The sequence below is a fragment of the Oryctolagus cuniculus genome, chromosome 7, assembly GCF_051225735.1.
Source record: "Oryctolagus cuniculus isolate XC-2025 breed Fujian yellow rabbit chromosome 7, ASM5122573v1, whole genome shotgun sequence".
Lineage (NCBI taxonomy): Eukaryota > Metazoa > Chordata > Mammalia > Lagomorpha > Leporidae > Oryctolagus > Oryctolagus cuniculus.
In genome coordinates, this window is record NC_142873.1 from 136,040,223 (window position 1) to 136,058,563 (window position 18,341).

The following is an 18,341-nucleotide window of genomic DNA, read 5'->3' on the forward strand; positions in this document are numbered from 1 at the left end:
TTCTCCTGTCCTCTTATGGGGGGAGGGAAGAGTGGGGTGCCTGCCACTTCCTTAACTCTAGAAAGCACACAGTGGGCCTTAGAATGTGTCTGACCCTCAGAATTTGGCTTTTGCCAGAAACACAGTAGCACTGCCCTTGGAAAGCTGTGTTGTTGAGAAGCCTCTCTGCATTTGAATACACCATAGTCATAGTTAGAGACAGGCTGCTTGCTTTCTACTTAGCTTTTCTCTAAGGTTTAACCATTGCGTAGGGGACTAGGGAACGTATTCTGCCGTAGGTGTTCACGTCCTGAGAGGTTGTTTGCAGTCCCCACACAGGGCTGGTTTGGGAAAAGGCACCCCCCCCTCCACCATGCTCATGGTATTAGCTTTGGTTATAAATTGGGTTTGCCTTACTTTTTAGACAGTATGAGCTAATGACTTTGGAGAAGTCGTTGATCCAAAGCACAGATATGCTAACCTGGAGGGACAGTAGGTGACTTCAGGCGGAGTCCACCAGTGGCCTGTGGCCTCCCATCCCAGAGCCCCCAGCAGTGATCCCTGGACTGGGACGACCACCAGGACAGAAAAGGCGCCTCTGTCTCAGGCGTGCTTCCCTGCCGCAGCTGCGTGTGGAATGGGGACAAAAAAGGAACTGGATTAAAAAGCAGGAGCCGAGTTACACAGAGCTGAGTCTGGAGCCTGTCTGCCTGGTAGGCCAGAGGCGCCAAGAGGGAACTGGAGGGCTGAGGGCTGAGAGCTGAGAGCCGTGCTGCTGTGTTCTGCACTTCATCCTCCTCCCTCTCAGGAGGAAGAGTTTGTCCTTTACTCCCTTGGTAGTTGTAAGACATTTAAAAAGCAAGCATAGGTCCATTGTAGTTAGAGTTCTTGTCTTCGACTGGGAGGCTGGTGCCAGTACAGAGCTTTGGGGGTTTCCGGGTGTGCTCTTCCTTAGGACTGAGGAATTTCATCTGTCTAAATTCCAAATCTCCGACCCTACAAGTTCAAGATGGAGAATGTGAGCAACCCAGAAAGCAGAGGAGTAGAAGCCACAGGGGGCTGGGGGAGGCACAGTGTGGAAGCTTATTGGCGTGCACAGGGCCAGTGTGGGTTGAGAGTATGTGGACTTCAGAGCTGCTGCACTGGTCTGGAGAGGCCATGTGTCCAGGAGCCTGGAGCTCTGGAAGAAATTGATCGGTAATTGGGTGGATTTGACATTCTTTCCTACTGATCACTAATAGGGTAGGTTCAACATGCTCTCCATGATTGGGTTTATTTGCTTAGAGGAAAACCCCTTGCTCTGAAAGAGCAGGAACGGGCATCAGAATTATTTCCAAATCCGAATCTGGATATACGCAGTAAAGAAGAGAATTGAAACCAGTGTTCAGTAGCTAAAGCTTGAAAGTAGGCAACTATGTTGCTTTGGCTTCATCTGCATCTCAGCTCCAAATTACTGAGGCATTATTATGCGTAAACATTCCTATCTGGGGGATGGGCATTTGGTGCAGCCCCTGTCCTGGGTCCCAGCTCCCTTTCTGATTCTGGCTTCCTGCTGTTGCACACCCTAGGAGACAGCACGGAATGGCTTAGGTGCTTGGATCCCTACCAGCTACGTGGGAGACCCAGACTGCATTCTGTCCTCTGGCTTTGTCCTGCCCAGCCGTGGTTGCTGCGGGGGTTTGGGGAGTAAACTAAGTAGGTGGATGATACCTCTCTTTGAAATACATTAAAAATAAAAATTCCTATCTGCAGCCCCAGCTGCAGGGGCCCTGGTTTGTTTTGAAAGTGTGGGGAGAATGCGGGTGCTGCTTTGTTTGCATCTGCTCCTCCCAGGATGCTGTGGCATGTGTGCCAGGAAGGTGGTGTGCATATGAGGTGCAGCCGTGAAGAGGACTTGGGATTTTCCATTCCAGATCAGTCTGAATTACCCTTAGCTACTCTGCATTTTCTAAGGGGTAAGCTTCATTTTTTAAAAAAAAGATTCTTTTATTTGTTTTTGTTTGAAAGATTTACAGAGAGGTAGAGACAGAGAAAGGAAGTCTTCCATCTGCTGGTTCGCTCCCTAAATGGTCGCAATGGCCAGAGCTGAGCCAATCCGAAGCCAGGAGCCAGGAGCTTCTTCTGGGTCTCCCACATGGGTGCAGGGGCCCAAGGACTGGGGCCATCCTCCGCTGCTTTCCCAGGCGCATTAGCAGGGAGCTGGATTGGAAGTGGAACGGCCAGGATTTAAACGGGCGCCCATATGGGATGCTGGCACTGTGGGCTGGGGTTTTAAGCTGCTGCACCACAGCCCCAGCTCCAAGCTTCATGTTTTGAAACACAGTTTTCATTTTGACAAAACTCTGTGGAGTAAAAGTTGGCGGCTGGCGGCTGAAAGTGAGGCAGCACCGCGGCGTGGCAGGATTCTTGCTGACCCTCGCCCAGCACAGTACTGTCCACGGGAAAGAGTGTGGGGTGGAATCTGGCCTTTGGTCTGCACTTCTCAGGTGCAGCCTTACTTAGTCCTTCACTTTGAATACGTTCCGTGATACATGTAAATACGAGTTCATCAGTGCATGCAGATAATATATGTCATTGGTCTGAACAATTAGAAGTTGCTGATACTTAATTATTTTGTTGTAGACAAATGGCAACTATCATAAGGGTTTTTTTTTTCTTATAGTTTATTTGTTAGAGTTGAAGAGAGAGGGAGAAATGCGGAGATATTCCATCGGGCCACCGTGGCCTGAGCTGAGCCAGCTGCAAGCCGGGAGCCAGGATCTTCATTCTGATCTACGTGCATGGCACAGGGGCCCAAGCATCTTCCGCTGCTTTCCCAGGCACATCAGCAGGGAGCTGGATTGGCAGTGGAACAGCTGGGACTCGAAGCAGTGCCTGGATGGGATGCTGGGATCACAGGCAGCAGCTTGACTGCTACGCCACAGCACTGACTGCTATCATAGGTTTTTATTTATTTATTTATTTATTTATTTTTTGTTTATTTGAGAGGCAGAATTACAGATAGAGGGAGAGACAGAGGTCTTCCATCTTGGTTCACTCCCCCAAGAAGGTCTTCACTGCTTTCCCAGGCCATTAGCAAGGAGCAGCGAGGACTTGAACCCGTGCCCGTATGAACTTAAACCAGCTCACAGTGCTGGCCCATATCATTAGCTTTGCAGCATACACATGTTGGAGATGTGTATCAAGTTTTATAGTTCATATACAGCAAATAACTTTGGAGAACCCTGGCCAGTACAGCTCTTCCAGCTCCTCACCCGTAAACCCATAACTTATTTCTCTGTCATGGGGTGGTCCTAGGGGAATGGCGTTAGAATACTTAATTTGCATATGTGTGTCTTGGTCTCTTTGGACAGCTAAATCAAAAATACCAGAGTCGGTGGCTTCTGAGTAACAGTTATTTATTATATTCCTGGAGGCCAGGAAGTCCGATCTAGTGAGGACCCCCTTTCTGGCTCAGAAATGGTCCCTTGCCGTGACCCCACGGGTCTCTTGGACGCAGCCCCCCCCCATTCATGAGGTTTGTCTCCTGATCTGATCACCCCTCAGAGGCCTCGCTTCCTAGCACTGTCACCTGGGGAAAGGATTCAGCACGGGGGCTGTGCAGGGGACGCACATTCAGACCACGCACCAGGCGGAAAGCATCCAGTTCAGTGGTGCTCAGGTGTGCTCAGTGAAGCCGGTCCTGCTGTCCCGGGCCTCCAGCTCCCCCGCCCAGAGACAGCCTGAGTGGTGCACCTTCACAGGAACTTGTGGGAACAGGGCAACTGCATACTTACCTGAGTGCCTGTCAGCATGTAGCCCACCACGCCTACTGACCTAGCCTTGTTTTATTGTTTTTTTTAAAAGATTTATTCATCTATTTGAAATGTAGAGCAACAGAGAGAGAGCTTCCATCCACTGGGTCACTCCCCAAATGGCTGCAATAGCCAGGTCTGTACCAGATGGGAACCAGAAGCCAGGAACTCCATCAGGGTCTCCCACATGATTGGCGGCGAACCATCAGCTGCTGCCATCCCAGAGCAGGGAACTGGATCAGGAGTTGATGCTCAAACCAGCACTCAAAAAGGGGATACAGATGTCCAAGTGGAGGCTTAACCCACTGCGCTGCAACGTCGGGCCTACCCTTGCCTTTTTTATCTAGCAGTGTAACTTAGAAAACATTCCATATTTACAGTGACCTCAGTTTATTTGCTTAATATTCCATTGCATGTGTATACCAAAATGCATTTAACCAGCCTGTTTTGATGGCGTTGATACTATTTTCCGTCGTGGCTGCTTCCAAGCTTCCAATGGTGTTGTAGTGGATAGTCTTTTTTTTTTTTTTTTTTTAAGATGTATTTATTTATTTGAAAGGCAGAGTTACAGAGAGGCAGAGAGCAGGCGGTCTTCTACTCACTGGTTCACTCCCCAACTGGCCACAACGGCTGGAGTCATGCCGATCGGGAGCTTCTTCCAGGTCTCCCATGTCGGTGCAGGCGCCCAAGGACTTGGGCCATCTTCCACTGCTTTCCCAGGCCAGCAGAGAGCTGGACCAGGAGTGGAGCAGCTGAGACTCGAATCAGCACCCATATGGGTGCTGGCACTGTAGGTTTTACCCACTATGCCACAGCGCCAGCCCTGTGGCTAGTCTTACACACGTGGTTTGCAAGTGTGAGTGCCCAGCAGGGAGGTTGCTGATTCAAGGGGCAAGGGCTCCCCCCACCCCAGGGAACCTGGAGCTCTGGCTCCGCTCTGTTGTTGGCATCCCTGCCAGCAAGAGGACCGAGCTGAAACGAGAGGGGCAGGATGCTGGCACCTCACTATTTCTATTTTTGAAATCATTTGTTAAATGTGAATCCTTGTACTTTTTTCTTCCTTCTGCTGCTGTTCTACTTAGACTTTTTTTTTTAATGCCTGGAAGAGTTAGCACTTTTAGGAGCTTTAGACTTTGCCAAAGGCACGGCAGTGACCTCTGGTGTTGCTTTCCAAGGCGGAGCTGCAGGTGCCATGAAGCATTGCCCACTTTTGCCTGGGTCCTGCAGGAGACCCTGGTCTCCCCGTGATTCGTGCCGGGCAGTAGTACCGGGAGGTGCCAGCAGGTGGCAGGCGAGGTGCCAGCAGCACCTTGGCCTTCAGTGAGGTCTTCCTCTGGAGAGCAGCCAGAATCTGCCTTGAGACGGCCCCGTGACCTGATCTCCCAGCCGCAGGTCCAGCTCAGTGTGTGGTGGGCTCCCCGAGCCTTTCCTCCCGCCTCGTTTTGCTGCCATTTCTCAAACAGGTGAATATTTGAAGATCGCCAGCAGCTGTGTTCAGAGGAGCTTCAAACAGCCACGCCCTGGGTGACAACCTGTGGCCTCCTCCCGCTCCAGGAACCAGCCGGAAGGATTTACACGCACCGCCTTGGGATGGCCTGGATTTCCTTAATTATAGGGCCCAACTTCCTGCCTCCCGCAGCCAAGTCTGCCCCACCCTTCCCGTGAGCCAGGAGGTCCCCGGAATGGGCTTCCACCACCCACTTGGCTGTGGAATAGGAAGAAAAACATGAGCTGTGGGTTTGAGAAGCCCACAGGCAAAAGTCCTTGGGCTGCCTTTGAGGGCAAGAGCCCCTGGGAACCAGCTCCTCCCAGCTCCTTGGAAGCCAGTTTTCTGTGATGGGCACATTGTCTGACAGGGCCTGCCCAGCACCTCGCACAGCGCGGGAGGCTGGCCCGGCCACTTCTCAGCTCAGCCTGCAGCGGACCAGCAGCACTGCGGGCCTTGGGAGAGCCACTCCGCCGGAGCCCAGAGCACGCTCTCCTGCTGCTAGTGTAGGTCCCCGGTTCTTAGCCACTGCCGAGCTGCCCCCGGTGGGGAGGAGGGGGGCGGGGACTGAGCGGCCAGGACGCCTTCCTGTTGTGGGCTGCTTCCTTCTCTCCGGGCAGGCCATGGTCATCCCGGCTTCTGCAATCTGCACCCCAAGCGGGGGTGAACCCCTGTGCGAGTCAGAACTTGCAAGACAGCCCAGGGTTGGGCACCTGTCCAAGACAGCCACAGGCCGGGGTGGAAGGAGGGCCTTTGGGGGTGTGGGAAAAAGTGGGTGGGAGGCGCCAGTCCTCTGTGTCATTTCCCAACAGCGCAGGAATTTGCATACTGGCCAGTTTTCCCCATCAGCTTCTTGGCTCCTGGAACCAGGAAAGCCAGAGGAGGAAAGAGCGCATGGGGAAGCCACCTGGAGTTTGATCCCTCTCAGCAGCTGCCGCCGTCTCCATGGTTTGAGCTTTGGTCTCAGGAGTCACATTCTGTTCCTGCCACCCTGTCCTGTACAGATCACCAGAGCTGGGGGGGTGGGGATGGGAGTTGAGGCTGTCGAGAGGGGAAGTGAGTGGGCCTGGGTGAACCCAGGCCACCTCCCTCTCCTGCTGCCAACACACAGACTGGGGTATCCTCTTGGGAAGTATAGAAGGTGGAGAGGTGGAGACAGACCCTGGGAGGAAGTGCCGCCTGTTTAAGCCACTTGAAGGAGTGTGACAGGAGGCAGTGGGGAGAACTTGCAGAGTTAAAACCTAAGCCAGGGGGAAGAACTAGCCTGGGCATTGGGCCTGGAAGCTTCTGAGTAGCTCTGCTTGGAAGCCAGATTGGGAAAGAGGCCCCAAGGGAAGCTCCAAGCATCGATGGCCAGCGTAGTGTGGCCAAGGCTGCCGGGAAAGCACAGGCTACAAGCTTGGGCCCACAAGGAAGGGCAGAACGGACCAGATCCTCCACAGAGCTCGGCACCTGCTGCACGGGCCCTGCTGTCATCGTTGGCACCCATGGATAAACCTGTAGGACCAGACCACACCTCCAGACAACCACAGCCAGCCGGCACCTGCTGCCCGCTGCCCACCTGCCCGCAGAGTCGCTCCCCGCCCCACCCCTGCACACACTCAGGCAGAAGCAGCAAGTGACCAAGAGTTCAGCCCCGGTCAAGAAGCAAGTGTGAGCTCCCAAGTCCATGGCCAGTGGGCACGTGGGTGGGAGGAGGGGTGAGAAAGCTCCCTACTTCCCCTTCTAGGTGGCCCCTGAGGCCTCAGAGCCTCCAAGCTCCACAGCACAGGAGGGTGCGGCGGTGGGGCTACTCGGGCTCCTGGTGTCTGAGGCCCTTCCCTTCCTCAGATCTGGGGGCTGGGGGACCAGTACAAGGCCCTGCTCCAGTCAGTCCTCCTCCATGGAACCTTGGACAAGTCACTTGGCATTGCCAAGTGCCTGATAATGAACTGGACAATCCAGTATTTCAGCTTCTTGCCCCGAAAAACAGGGACCCAAAGGTAGCCATTTAATCTGAAATACAGTTATTGATGGGAAAAAAGTCATTTGTAAACAAGGCAGTGCCATTTTCTGGAAGCAGCAGGTATGGGACACCGTGAAGAAGACTTTGTGGGAGGCTTTGAGTTCCACTTGGCAGAATCACTTCCGGGTCATGCACTGAGTCCCACCCCAAGCACAAGGTGGGGGCATTGTGTGCAGGGGCACCAGGGTGGCGTTTCCCTCAACATGCAGCTCAGTGGTCTTGTGCCAGAGCAGTTTCCAAATAAAACGATGCCACAACCACCTCTCAACCAAGGACCAATTAGGTGAGACAATCAAAGCTAGCATCACTGAGACTTTTCTCCTGGGCTGGCGTTGGGCAGTGGGTTAAGCCTATATGGGCATGGGTTCGAGTCCCGGCTGCTCCACTTCCAATCCAGCTCCCTGTTAATGTGCCTGGGAAAGCAGCGGAAGATGGTCCAAGTGCTTGGGATCCTGCCACCCACATGGGAGACCCGGATGATGCTCCTGGCTTCAGCCTGGCCCAGCTTTGGCCATTACAGCCATTTGAGGAAGTGAACCAGTGGGTGGAAGATCTGTCTCTCCTTGTCACTCTGCCTTTCAAATAAATAAGAATTTTAAAAAACAAAAAGCCTTAAAACAAAAACGTTCCCGTTTTCCCCCTGCTGGTTGTGTGTGTGTGGCAGTCATGGGATAGCCCAGCTATTTGACACCACACCCCAGTTTTTCACCGACAGGGGTGGTGTGTGTGGTTCTGCAGGCATCTCTGTGGGTCAGGTAAGTCAGACGCTGGATGGAGGGAGGACCCAGCGCACGGAGCCCTTGGGGAGTTGCACCACAGGCCTCTCGGCGAGCACCTGCCCTGCGCCAGGTGTCAGGCCTGTAGGGTAGATACCGTTATTACCCTCACTTCGTAGAGAACACTGAGCCCCTGCAAGGGGCACTCACTCCTCCCAGGTGACAACCAGTGGCAGAGGGCTCCTCGCCTGCTGGAGGATACCCTGCCACTGCCCGCCCCACAGCCTCTGCCCTGCCTGCTGAGCTGGGATCCGGAGCACAGCCGTGGCTGGGAGCACAGGGCCAGAGCTGAGTCTTCAAGACTTGCCAGTCAGTCCTTCCAGCCAACCCCTGCGAGGCCATCGCCCTGGCCCGGCGCTTTCCTAGCCCTGGCTCTGGCCACAGCCCAGAAAAGAGGAACAGCCCCGGCCGTGCACGGCCACAGGACTCCAGGCCCTGTCACACTTCCGCTTCCTAGGCTGGTGCCCACGCCTGCCCAGGCCCACAGCTGCCTCCAGTGCAGGCACAGCACGCGTGTGCGAGCTGGTAACCCTCCTTCCAGAGCAGGGGCAGGGCCGTGGGGGCTCCCACCGGCCCGCCTTCCTCACCGGCAGGCCAGCCCGACGCTGGAGGCAGGAAGGCGACAACAGTGCCTCTGAAAAGGGGTCACACTGCTTTATTGACGTTACGGGAGGGAAGGGCTTTCCACGTAGAACACAGACACGCGTGTCCTCCCACCCTCGGGGAGCGCGGAGGGCCCCAGGTCCCTGGGGCAGGTGAACGGAGTGGGGCAGAAGGTAGGTTATTAAGAAGCATCTTGCTTACTAACATGAAGCCTTGCGCCCAGCGAGCGAGCACGGGCAAGGCCTCATTGGCTTAGAGGAGGGGCCCCCGGAGGGCAGGCACACGGTGCCCAACTGGCCAGCCAAGGCTGGCATCCCAGGGACAGGGCGGAGGTGGGGGGCCGTGCACAGGGCCCCCAGCCCAGGCCTCTGCTCCCCCCAGCCTCCCTCCCCGCCCTCTGAGAGAAAAGAGGGTTTGGGCCTCAGCCACAGACCGACGGCCGTTACTGGCAGCGTCTGCTTAGACTACAGATACAATGTGCATCAACAGGGCGATCGCTTCTGACCCACCCAGACATGCGGCTGGGCAGCCGTGTGGGCCAGAACCAATCCTACAGTATCTTTGGTTTGCGGGCTCCCTTCCCTACTTTCACCCTCCTGCTGTCTAGCCTCCAGGGCTGCCCCCGGGCTGGGAACGAGCCACTTGACCGCACCAAGCCTGGCCGGACAGCACCCCCCACCCCCCACCGGCCACCGGCTGCCTTACTCACTGGGGTGCTGGGACTTGTAAGACAGGATCTCGGCTGCCAGCTGCTGGGGGTCCAGGAGCTGCGGGAAGCGCCCCATCACAGCCTCCACCAGGTGCGGGGGGAAGACGCCGCACAGCTTGGTGTACACGCTGGCCCGCTCCTTGGCCAGGCTGCCCACCCCGCCCCATGGGGCCCCACCGGGCCCAGGGCTCGGCCCCTGGGGATCCTGAGGGACTGGCGTGGGTGGGGGTAGCGGGTATGGCTCTGACCAGTACTCTCGGGGTGGAAAGGTGGGTGGCGGGGGTGCGTAGTCAGTGGGGACGCTGAAGTGGCCAGCGCCCATGGCCCGGCCAAAGGCTGGGTAGGCCGGCGTGGCTGGGAGCTCAGAGCCGTAAGAGTGGTAGCCAGCGTAAGGACCCCGAGGCGGGCCTGGCTCTCCCAGGCCTCCGCCTCGAACCCCCCACAGTTCTGACATCTGGCTCTCCAGGGAGCCAATGCCCGAATCCAGGCAGTCCTGGGAGGTGTACGGGAGTGAGTCCAGGGTCTGTGGGAGCCAGTCTGAGGGCCCGAAGCTGCTCCCGCTGACCCCGCTGGCTGGGAGAGTCCTGCTCGCTGGGGCAAAGGTCTGCGTGAGCCCCTCGCGGCGGGGTCCTGGGGAGGCTCGGGCCCCCGGCTTCTTCCCGTCCAGGCCACCCAGTTCACCTTCTGTGGGCAGAGAGCCGGGCTGTGGTGAAGGTGCAGGGCGCTGGGCACTTTTGTCCTTGCCTGGGGCCCGGGGGGGCGAGAGGAGGGCATTGGCACGGAGCTCGTCGGCCACGGAGCGCTGGGGGCGGCTGGGCCGCTCCGGGTGGAAGAATCGGCACTTGATCCCGTAGGTGCACTTCTTCCCTGCACGGGGAAGGAAGCGGAGCTCTAAGCGGGGGCCAAAGGGGGCACTGGGGTTGGGTGGTCCCCAAGAGGAAGAAGGTGGGGCGCAAGCAGGCTCAGGTCAAGTGGGGGGCCTCGGAGGGCTGAGCTAGGTCTCATACCATAGGGGCACTGCTGCTTCCTGTGCTCGGAGGGGAGTGGCTTCTTACGCAGGAAGTTGTCCAGGCTGGGCCCATGCCGGCCCAAGGGGTCATCAGGAGGCATGAACCTGAAAGGGCAGGGAGGACTCTGGGGAGGTGGGGGCGGCGAGCCTCGCTGGGGAGGCCTGAGAGCAGCTCCCAGGACTGCTGTATCCACAGGGCATCCAGAACGGTCAGGCCCAGGAGGCAAGGGGTATCGCCAGGCAGGAGGGCCCCAGGCCAGGGGCTCTCTGAAGGCGTCAGAGGTTGCACCTCTATCGACCCAGGCTTCTGCTCGGGGGGCAAGGCAGTAGGGCCGGAGAGGCTGTCCCAAAACACTGACATTCCGGCACAAATGCTCCCGCCCCCGCCCGGCCTGGGCCCAGAGCTCCCAAGAGCAGGCCTGGCTTCCCCTCCAGGCCTGGTGGGGCCGTGGGGCCGGCTCCTGGCGCGCACGTACTTGTCGTTGACGAAGGAGTACATGAGCAGCCGCTCCTCGATGAAGCGCTTCCACTCCTGCCGCTCAGCCTGCAGGTCCCGGTAGGTGTCGTTGGAGACCACGATCCCGTCGGACTCGAAGGCCAACTTCACAATGAAGCGGTCGTCGTAGCACACCACCCGCTTGCCGCCCACTCGCCGCGACGGTGTGAACACCAGGATCTTCTTCTTCTCCAGTTCCCGCAGGATGTGCTGGTCTGGGAGGGGGACGGGTGCAGGTCAGAGCCCTGCGGGCCCTAACCTCCTGGTGACCAGGTGCAGGTGCAGGTGCAGCTATGCCGAGGCCATGGCCACATCCCGGTGCCCGGCTTGGCCCTGCCCACAGTCTGCGGCCTGGAGACCAACGCTGCCTGAGCTCTGTGAGCCACAGGTCCCACGCCGCAAGTGCCCAGGGCACAGGGCTGCCCTTTTTCTTCCCTTCTGGACATCATGCCTGTGCAAGCCAGCCTGGATCTCGAGACTTCTAGAAAGATGGACTGTGTTTCCAGCCCTGCAGGCTGGCGGTCCTTGTGAGAGCAGTGGGACAGCTGAAGTGGATGCAGCGCTTAGGGCATGCAGGCCTTCTCGGCACTTGTCACGCGAGGCACTGACGGCAGAGCCCTGGCCCTACCCACTGTACAGATGTGGCACGAGAGGCTCAGGGCAGGGCTGACTAACCCAGGCCACAGAGCCAGCCGGTATGGGGCACAGCCAGGATTCCAACTCTGCCTGTCAGCCCACAGTCCACCGGCTTAACCACTGGCTGCTCTGCCCCTCTTCCACTGAGCACGTTGGGAGAGTGGCCTGCCCACCGCTAGGTTGAGGAGGAGCCCAGTACCTGAGGCTGAAAGCTGGACAAGGTCATCTCCGATGGCCCCCATTCAGAGCAGCAAAACCCAGGGAAGGAAATGCTGGCCCCTGCCTAAGTCCACCAACTGTCGCGCTGGCCCGCAGGGTCTTTCTTGGGCAGTAAAGTCAGCCCGCTCACCTGTGATGGGCACGTCAGGCCGAGGCTGCTCCTTCCTCCAGGACGGCACAAACACCGTGATGTCTGTGTGACCCCGCTCCAGAAACCAGTTCACAGCCAGCAGGATGCCCCGGCAGGAGAACACCTCCTTGTTCCCGTGGCTGGGGGTGGGGGTGGGGGAGGCATAGGTCAGCCCAGGACGGCCAGCCTGGGCAGGAGGGCAGCGGATCACTCGCCGGCCCAGGCCCACCACGCTCCGGTGCTGGTTCCCACCAGGCCCCAGGCAGCCACACACAGGACTTCCCGGAGATCCTGGGAAACACCCAGGAATCTGGCAGCACCTCTCCCTGTGGTGGGGGAGGGTCTGGCCTCCTTGCAACACACCTGGGGGTGGGGGAAAGGCGCTGGGAGACTTCTGGTTCCTGCCCCGCCCGGCAGCTGCCGGGACCACAGGACAGAGATGTGCACAGCGCACTGAGTCACCGCCCCTCCCTGGGCCGCGCGGCAGCCGTGCAGCCCGCCGCCGTGGAGGAGGGGGAAGCACCGGCCTGGCGCGCCGAGGAGTAGCCGGGCTGTTCCGGATTAAAGTTCAGTCCCTGCGCTAAGCCTCAGGGGCTGGGACCCCGGGAGGTCGAAGGGAAAGGGGCCGGGCCCGCCGCGTGGTCCTGGCAGCCTTCACCGCGGGACAGGAAGTGACCAAGGGAGGAGGCTGCTGAAAGTGAAAGGACACTGCTCTTCTCCCAAGGCAGGCGATTCCCCCAGACGCCAGGCCGCCCATCCTCGGAGGGCGTGGCTCGAGACAGGAAGGCCTGGCAACACACCCGGGAAGGCTGCCAGCCAGGAGCGCCGGGAGCCCGCACATCCTCCCCGCCTGGGGCTCATGACCAAACGTAGCCTGGCCCAGAAGACGGCCTCCAGCCTGGCACAGTGGCTCCTGTCGGGAAGGAGGGCCTGGCCATGGGCAGCTCTTCTGCTGGCTTGAGGCCAAAGACGGTCCACCCAAGTTCCCAAGTTCCAGCTGGGCTTCCTGGGAGGGCGGTGGGTCTGGGCCCGGGGCTTCCTTCCCGCCAGCCCCTGCCTCTCGCTGCCCCCTGGGGTGAGCACCTCCGACCTCTCACAATTGGCAAACATGACAGAGTAGATGTTACGCAAAAGGGGCAAGTCCAGGGCCAACCACATCCTGTACGCGGCTTTGGAGGGTGGTAGCTGGAGCCCCATGAGAAGGCGGGGGAGGGGAGGGCGGGGGGGTGCAGAGAGGCTGCTTGGAGGTTTATTCTGGGGTCTGAAGGTCTCTGTGCACCATAGTGGGGACCAAGCCCAGCCAGCCCTAAGGCAGCACTCGGCCCTGCCTGGAGCCCCAGCCTGTTCATGATGAAACCCGGTGCTGGGAACCAAGCAGTTGGGCAAGCTTCGTCCTGAATCACCGCAGGCCCAGGTCGGGGCACCATCACCATGGCCCCCTTCCCCCAGCTGAGAAAACCACAGAGCACAGAGGGTAGCGTGGCCACTGGGGTCGTGCTCATGACCGATGTGTGTGTGTGTGTGTGTGTGTGTGTGCGTGCGTGCGCGGGCAGGTGCGAGCCTGGTCCCAGGGAAGTCATGGGCGGGGCACTGAGCTCAGCGGGGAGCCAGACGCGTCCCTTCACCCTTACGGGGGCTCTGCAACTCACCCAGCTAGTGGCGAGAGGCAGGCAGAATTTGAAGCCAAGTATGAGGCCGCTAGAATGCCTTCGTGTCCCTAACCGAAGACCCAGAGTTCAAGGGGGAGCAGAATGCGTGCAAAGTGGAGTTTGAACAAAACGTGTGCAGAGGGAGGGTCGGGCTGGAAACAGCAGAGCAGGAGGACGTGATGTTCTGGGACACGCAGCTCTTCCTTCAGGACCCATGGGAAGTGTCACCGCCTCTGGGAAGCCTTCCCTGACTTGCCAGGATGGCTCATGTGTGCCCAGAGCTCCCCCTACCCCACCCTCCCCTGTGGGGGTGTGGTCACCTCGGGCTTGGGTCCCGGTCTCAGGTGTGCAGGCTGCACCTGCATCTGCCTGCCCCCCCCCCTTGTCCACACGCGCGTACACACGTGTGTACCCCATGCTTAGGCCAGTGTCTCCAAACCTGCAATCTCTTGGGATGCCAGAGCTCCTAGGGCAGTGCACTGAAAACCTGGCTGGGGCCAAGTCCATCCTCAGCAGCCCTAGACCTGGAACGCTCCCTCCGCGGCCTGCGCGAGAGCGACCCGGGAGGCAGAGTGCCTCCCTGACCGCCAGCCTCAGTCCCTGTTGCTGCAATGGAGCAAGTTCTGCTGGTGCAGGAAAACCAGACTTCCTCTCACCCCGCCGAATCCCCTGGGCCCAGAGGGTCAGGGCCCCCAGCCAGGCTGAGCAGACCTCCCGGGGCGGGGGGGGGGTGTTTGCTGGAGATCCCAGAGGAGCTGCTCCCGCCCTAGGACAGAGGGCGGGGCCAGGCCAGTCTCCCCAGGTGAAAAGATCTGCCAGGGCTGGGCTTGGCGAGTGGAGAAAAATTCCCTTAGAAGGAAACAGAGGTGAATTTCCCCACGATTTGCATACGGTGGGGGCTAGCCCACTGCCCGCCCCGGGGAGGGGGGCGGCAGGGCAGGAACCCAGTAGCAGCTAAGACAGGAAGTCTGAGGCTGGAATTCCCCTCGTGGCTGCGCTGCCCCGGCTCAGAAACCCCCAGCAGCCGTGTGGGCTCCGGGTGGCTCCGCCAGAGCCCAAAGTCTACCACTCCTCCTGCGGGGACACAAACACACGGCGCCCAGGACGGCCCCCAGGCTCAGCCACTCCCGGGCCCTCTGCCCCCCAGCGCAGGGGCCACAGGAACACACCTAGCCCGCCCAGCACAGGCCGCCTGGCACGGAGGCCCCCTCTTCTCAGCCTCCTGCCCAGAGACGGAGACACTGACCCGGAAGGTGGAAGGACTAGGGCTCACCTGGCCTGCTGTGCTGGGCCGGGCCCAGAGCTGACTTGGCCCAGCTGGGCCAGGGGTGGGCGGGGCCAGACGCCAGGGAGGGCAGAGGCTGACGTCAAGCCAACCAGCCCGGGCAGCCCACCTGGGAGATCCCTCTGGGTGGCGGGGAGCTGTCTGGGGTCTCCCTGTCAATGCCAACAGGAACTTTTCCTCCAGAGCGACGCACCCAGCCCTGACTCACAGCCCATCTCGGAGGGGAGGGGGAGAGAGCAGGGCCAGAAGGCGGGGCCTTTGCTCCCAAAGGCCAGCAGTGGCCTTGACCCTGGCCTCACTTTCTGCCCACACCCAGCCCAGTCTCTGCAGTTTCTGCAGACCCCAGCCAGGTCCAGCTCAGGCAGCGTCCGTGCAATCATGAGGATCCCAGTCACAGCTGAGCTGCAGCAGGCCGCCCGCCCACACCCCTCCTGAGCGCCAAAGCCAGCCTCGAGGTCACTCCCGGTCACAGCCACGAAGGCTGTGCAGCCAGCAGGCCTCAGAGCCCCAGCCCCTGAGTATCACCAAGGGCCATCGCCACCCTCATCCTGAGCACTGGCCACTCCCTACACACCCCACCCTGGGGAGGGCTGGGTCAGCCCTGACAGGTGAGCAAAGAGAGCTCCCGGGACACAGCCACGGCCCCCAGGCCAGGCCCCTGCTCTGCGAAGCGCGGGCCTCAAGGACAGAGCCACGGCACAAAGCCTCCAGATCACTCTGGACTGGAGTGCTTGCGCCAGCACCTCCTGGCACACTGACCCTACAGCAGGGCTAGGGACCCGCTCTTAAGACGTCGTGAGGAGCCAGGGGTTGGGGGGGGGCGGCTTCTCTAGGGCTTCCCCTCCCTCCGGGAGCAGAGGTCAAGCCCCCACCTGAGGGCTTCAGGGCCAACTGGCCACCGAGCCACGTGCCCTGGCCACAGATGCACCGCCTACCTCATGGCCACATTGCTGCCATCGATGACCACGGGCCTCAGGTCGCTGCCCTCCTTGTCCTCGTCTGGGAGCGGAGGCTCCAGGGTGGGAGCCTTGGGGGTGCCCCCGCCGCGGGGCACCAGCGGGAGCTGGGTGCAGGGGTCCGGCGAGGCCTGGCGCTCCCGCTCCGCCGCGGCCCCATGTTTCAGCAGCTCTCCCAGCACGGTGTTGGTGTCGGCCTGCAGCCCGAGCTTCTGCAGGACGCTGTGGATCTCCGAGGAGGAGTAGCCCAGCTTCCGGAAGAAGTCCACCTTCATCTGCAGCTCCAGAGCCGCCGCCTCGTCGGCTCGGGGCTCCTGGGCTGGCCCAGGGGTGCCCCGGCAGCTGCGGCTGTCCTCCAGCGCCCACAGACTCATAGTGGGGCTGGCTTCCGGGACAGGCGTCTCTCCACAGGAGCCACTCATGGCTCAGGCTCCAGAAAGGCGCCCGCGACAGCCCCTGCGGGACCAGCACGAGGGGTAGGGATGTCAGCGCCCTGCATCCTCTCTCCCTCCGGCCCCACCCACCAGGATGAGGCAACCCCAACCGGTGGCACTAGACATGGCCCCCGTCACGTGCTAGCTCTCCTGTGAGAGCGGGGGGGGGGGCGGTAAACTGAGGCACACTCAGACGTTGCTCAAGGTCACCCGGCTGTTAGCTGGCGGCCAAACATTCCAACCTAGTGTCCGACTCCACCCCCACCCCAGCACCCACCCAGGGACCCAGAAGGCAGGGGCGGGGCTCCCGGATGGAAACCCGGACTCAGACGGGTGCTAGGGGCCGTCAGATGGGTGCTAGGGGCAGGGGGCTTCCCCGGCGAAGCCATCGCCTCCGCCCGCCCGCCCCGCACTCGCGGCCCAGGCCCAGGCGGCGCAGGGCCCCGACCGGACTCCCGGGCCGGGGCAGGCCGAGTTTCCGGGGTGACCCACGCCGGAGAAAAGTTGCCGGGAAAGTCTGTTCGGCTGCCGGGCGCCGGTGACGCGGGGGCTGTCCCGGCCCACAGACCCGCGCTCCCACGGCCGCCCCCTCCGCGCTCCCGGCGTGGGCTGAGTGGAAGGGGTCGCGGGGACCGGCCCCAGGGCCCTCCCTCGAGTCCGACCCGGCCGCAGCCCAGCCCGGCCCCGCCGCCCGCACCCCTCCCGCCGCGCTCACCCAGCCGCGCGCCGCCCTCGGCCGGCGGCGACTCCATGGGGCCGAGTCCCGGGGGCAAGGCTAGCGACGCCTTTATACGGGCCGGTCCACAGGCAGGTGGCGTTAAGGAGGGTGACGCGGAAGCCGGGCAGGGCCACCGCCCCTTCCTGCTCCGCCCCGAGCACCGCCCCGCCCCGGCCCGGCCCGCGGCCCCGCCCCCGCGGCTGGAGCTCGGGGCCCGGCCTGGGATGGGATCGGCCGTCCAGAGACGGGGCGGGGGACCGCGCGGGCAGGCGCCGTCCGAGCCAGGCACGTGTCAGGTGCGGCACCGACCGAGGTGCGTGCAGCAGACAGGCGCGGCCACCAACATTCGGACCTATGAACTTGACCCGCACTCAAAACAGCCAGGTGCAGTCTGGGGCACCCAGGGCCTGCCCACTCTAAACAGTGCTGCAGGTGGGACAATAGGTGTCCCAAGACAGGTGCTTTTCCCACGGAGACGGGACCACTCGGCAGGTGCATGGCTATTGAAGCAGTTGAGGGAGGGGGGCGGATAGGTACACTTTTCTGCAGTGAGCACCTTACCAGGATGGAAAGGGAAGTAGCGGACACAGTGACTAAAAAACAAACGAGGGACGGGAGGGACGTGTGCACCAATCACCGCATCCGTGTTCACAGGATAGCGTTGTCCCCTCCACAACTCGCCTGGCTGGCCCTCCGTGACTGCATGGGAGCCTTCCCGGTCAAAGGCTCAGGATCTCTCACGTGAGCACACTCCACAGTGTCCACCCACAGCCTCAGACGAGGCAGACGGAGGTTACGGTGTCCATGTTGCCCTTGAGATGCAATCAAAACTCAGTGGCCTCAGTCACAAAGACTTGAACCAGGAACCAAGAGCCCCCATTCCTGTGCATCAGGTACCACCTCGGCCACTGGAAGTCACCGTGAGCCAGGGCTTCCATCGGGCGTGTAAGGGAACACTCTAGAACTCCAGAGACTAGAGGACAAGGCTGCCCCAGCGCCAGCAGCTCCCAGCTGAGGCCCGGGGAGCCAGGACACCCAGAGCCAAGGGCTCGTACTCTGTGCACTGGCACTTTTCTTACTGTGCATGCGCCCTGCAAGGCGGGTGTTCGTGTTACCACCAAAGACAGTTCACGGTGAAGGCCAGCACAGACGGAGCCATGCACGCCTTGAAGAATGCTTGTGATGATAAAGTAGTCTTCACCCAACTCGAAGCAGGTTCTTTGAGATCCTCTGGGTGCCCCTCCTCCTCTCATCTTAAAGAACTACCTTTCTGAATTTTAATTTGAATCATTCTCGCGCGCTTTTTTTCTTTTTTAAAAAATATTTATTTATTTATTTGAGTGGTAGAGTTACAGAGAGGGAGGTATCCCATCTGCTGGTTCATTCCCCAAATGGCCACAACGGCTGAAGCTGGGCAGATCTGAAGCCAGGAGCCAGGAGCCAGGAACCTGGAGCTT

The 18,341-nt window shown here is 60.2% G+C and overlaps 1 protein-coding gene across 1 annotated transcript; it reads right to left on the reverse strand.

Moving 5' to 3' along the window:
* Window positions 1-8,672: 8,672 nt before the first annotated feature.
* On the reverse strand, window positions 8,673-17,018 carry ZC3H12A (zinc finger CCCH-type containing 12A). The gene is made up of 6 exons (XM_051832066.3): window positions 16,882-17,018; window positions 15,712-16,188; window positions 11,843-11,982; window positions 10,838-11,072; window positions 10,360-10,466; window positions 8,673-10,219 (listed from the first exon to the last, which is right to left on the reverse strand). The coding sequence occupies exons 2-6, from the start codon at window positions 16,152-16,154 to the stop codon at window positions 9,345-9,347; spliced, it is 1,800 nt and encodes a 599-aa protein (XP_051688026.2). The 5' UTR covers window positions 16,155-16,188; window positions 16,882-17,018; the 3' UTR covers window positions 8,673-9,344.
* Window positions 17,019-18,341: the final 1,323 nt, after the last annotated feature.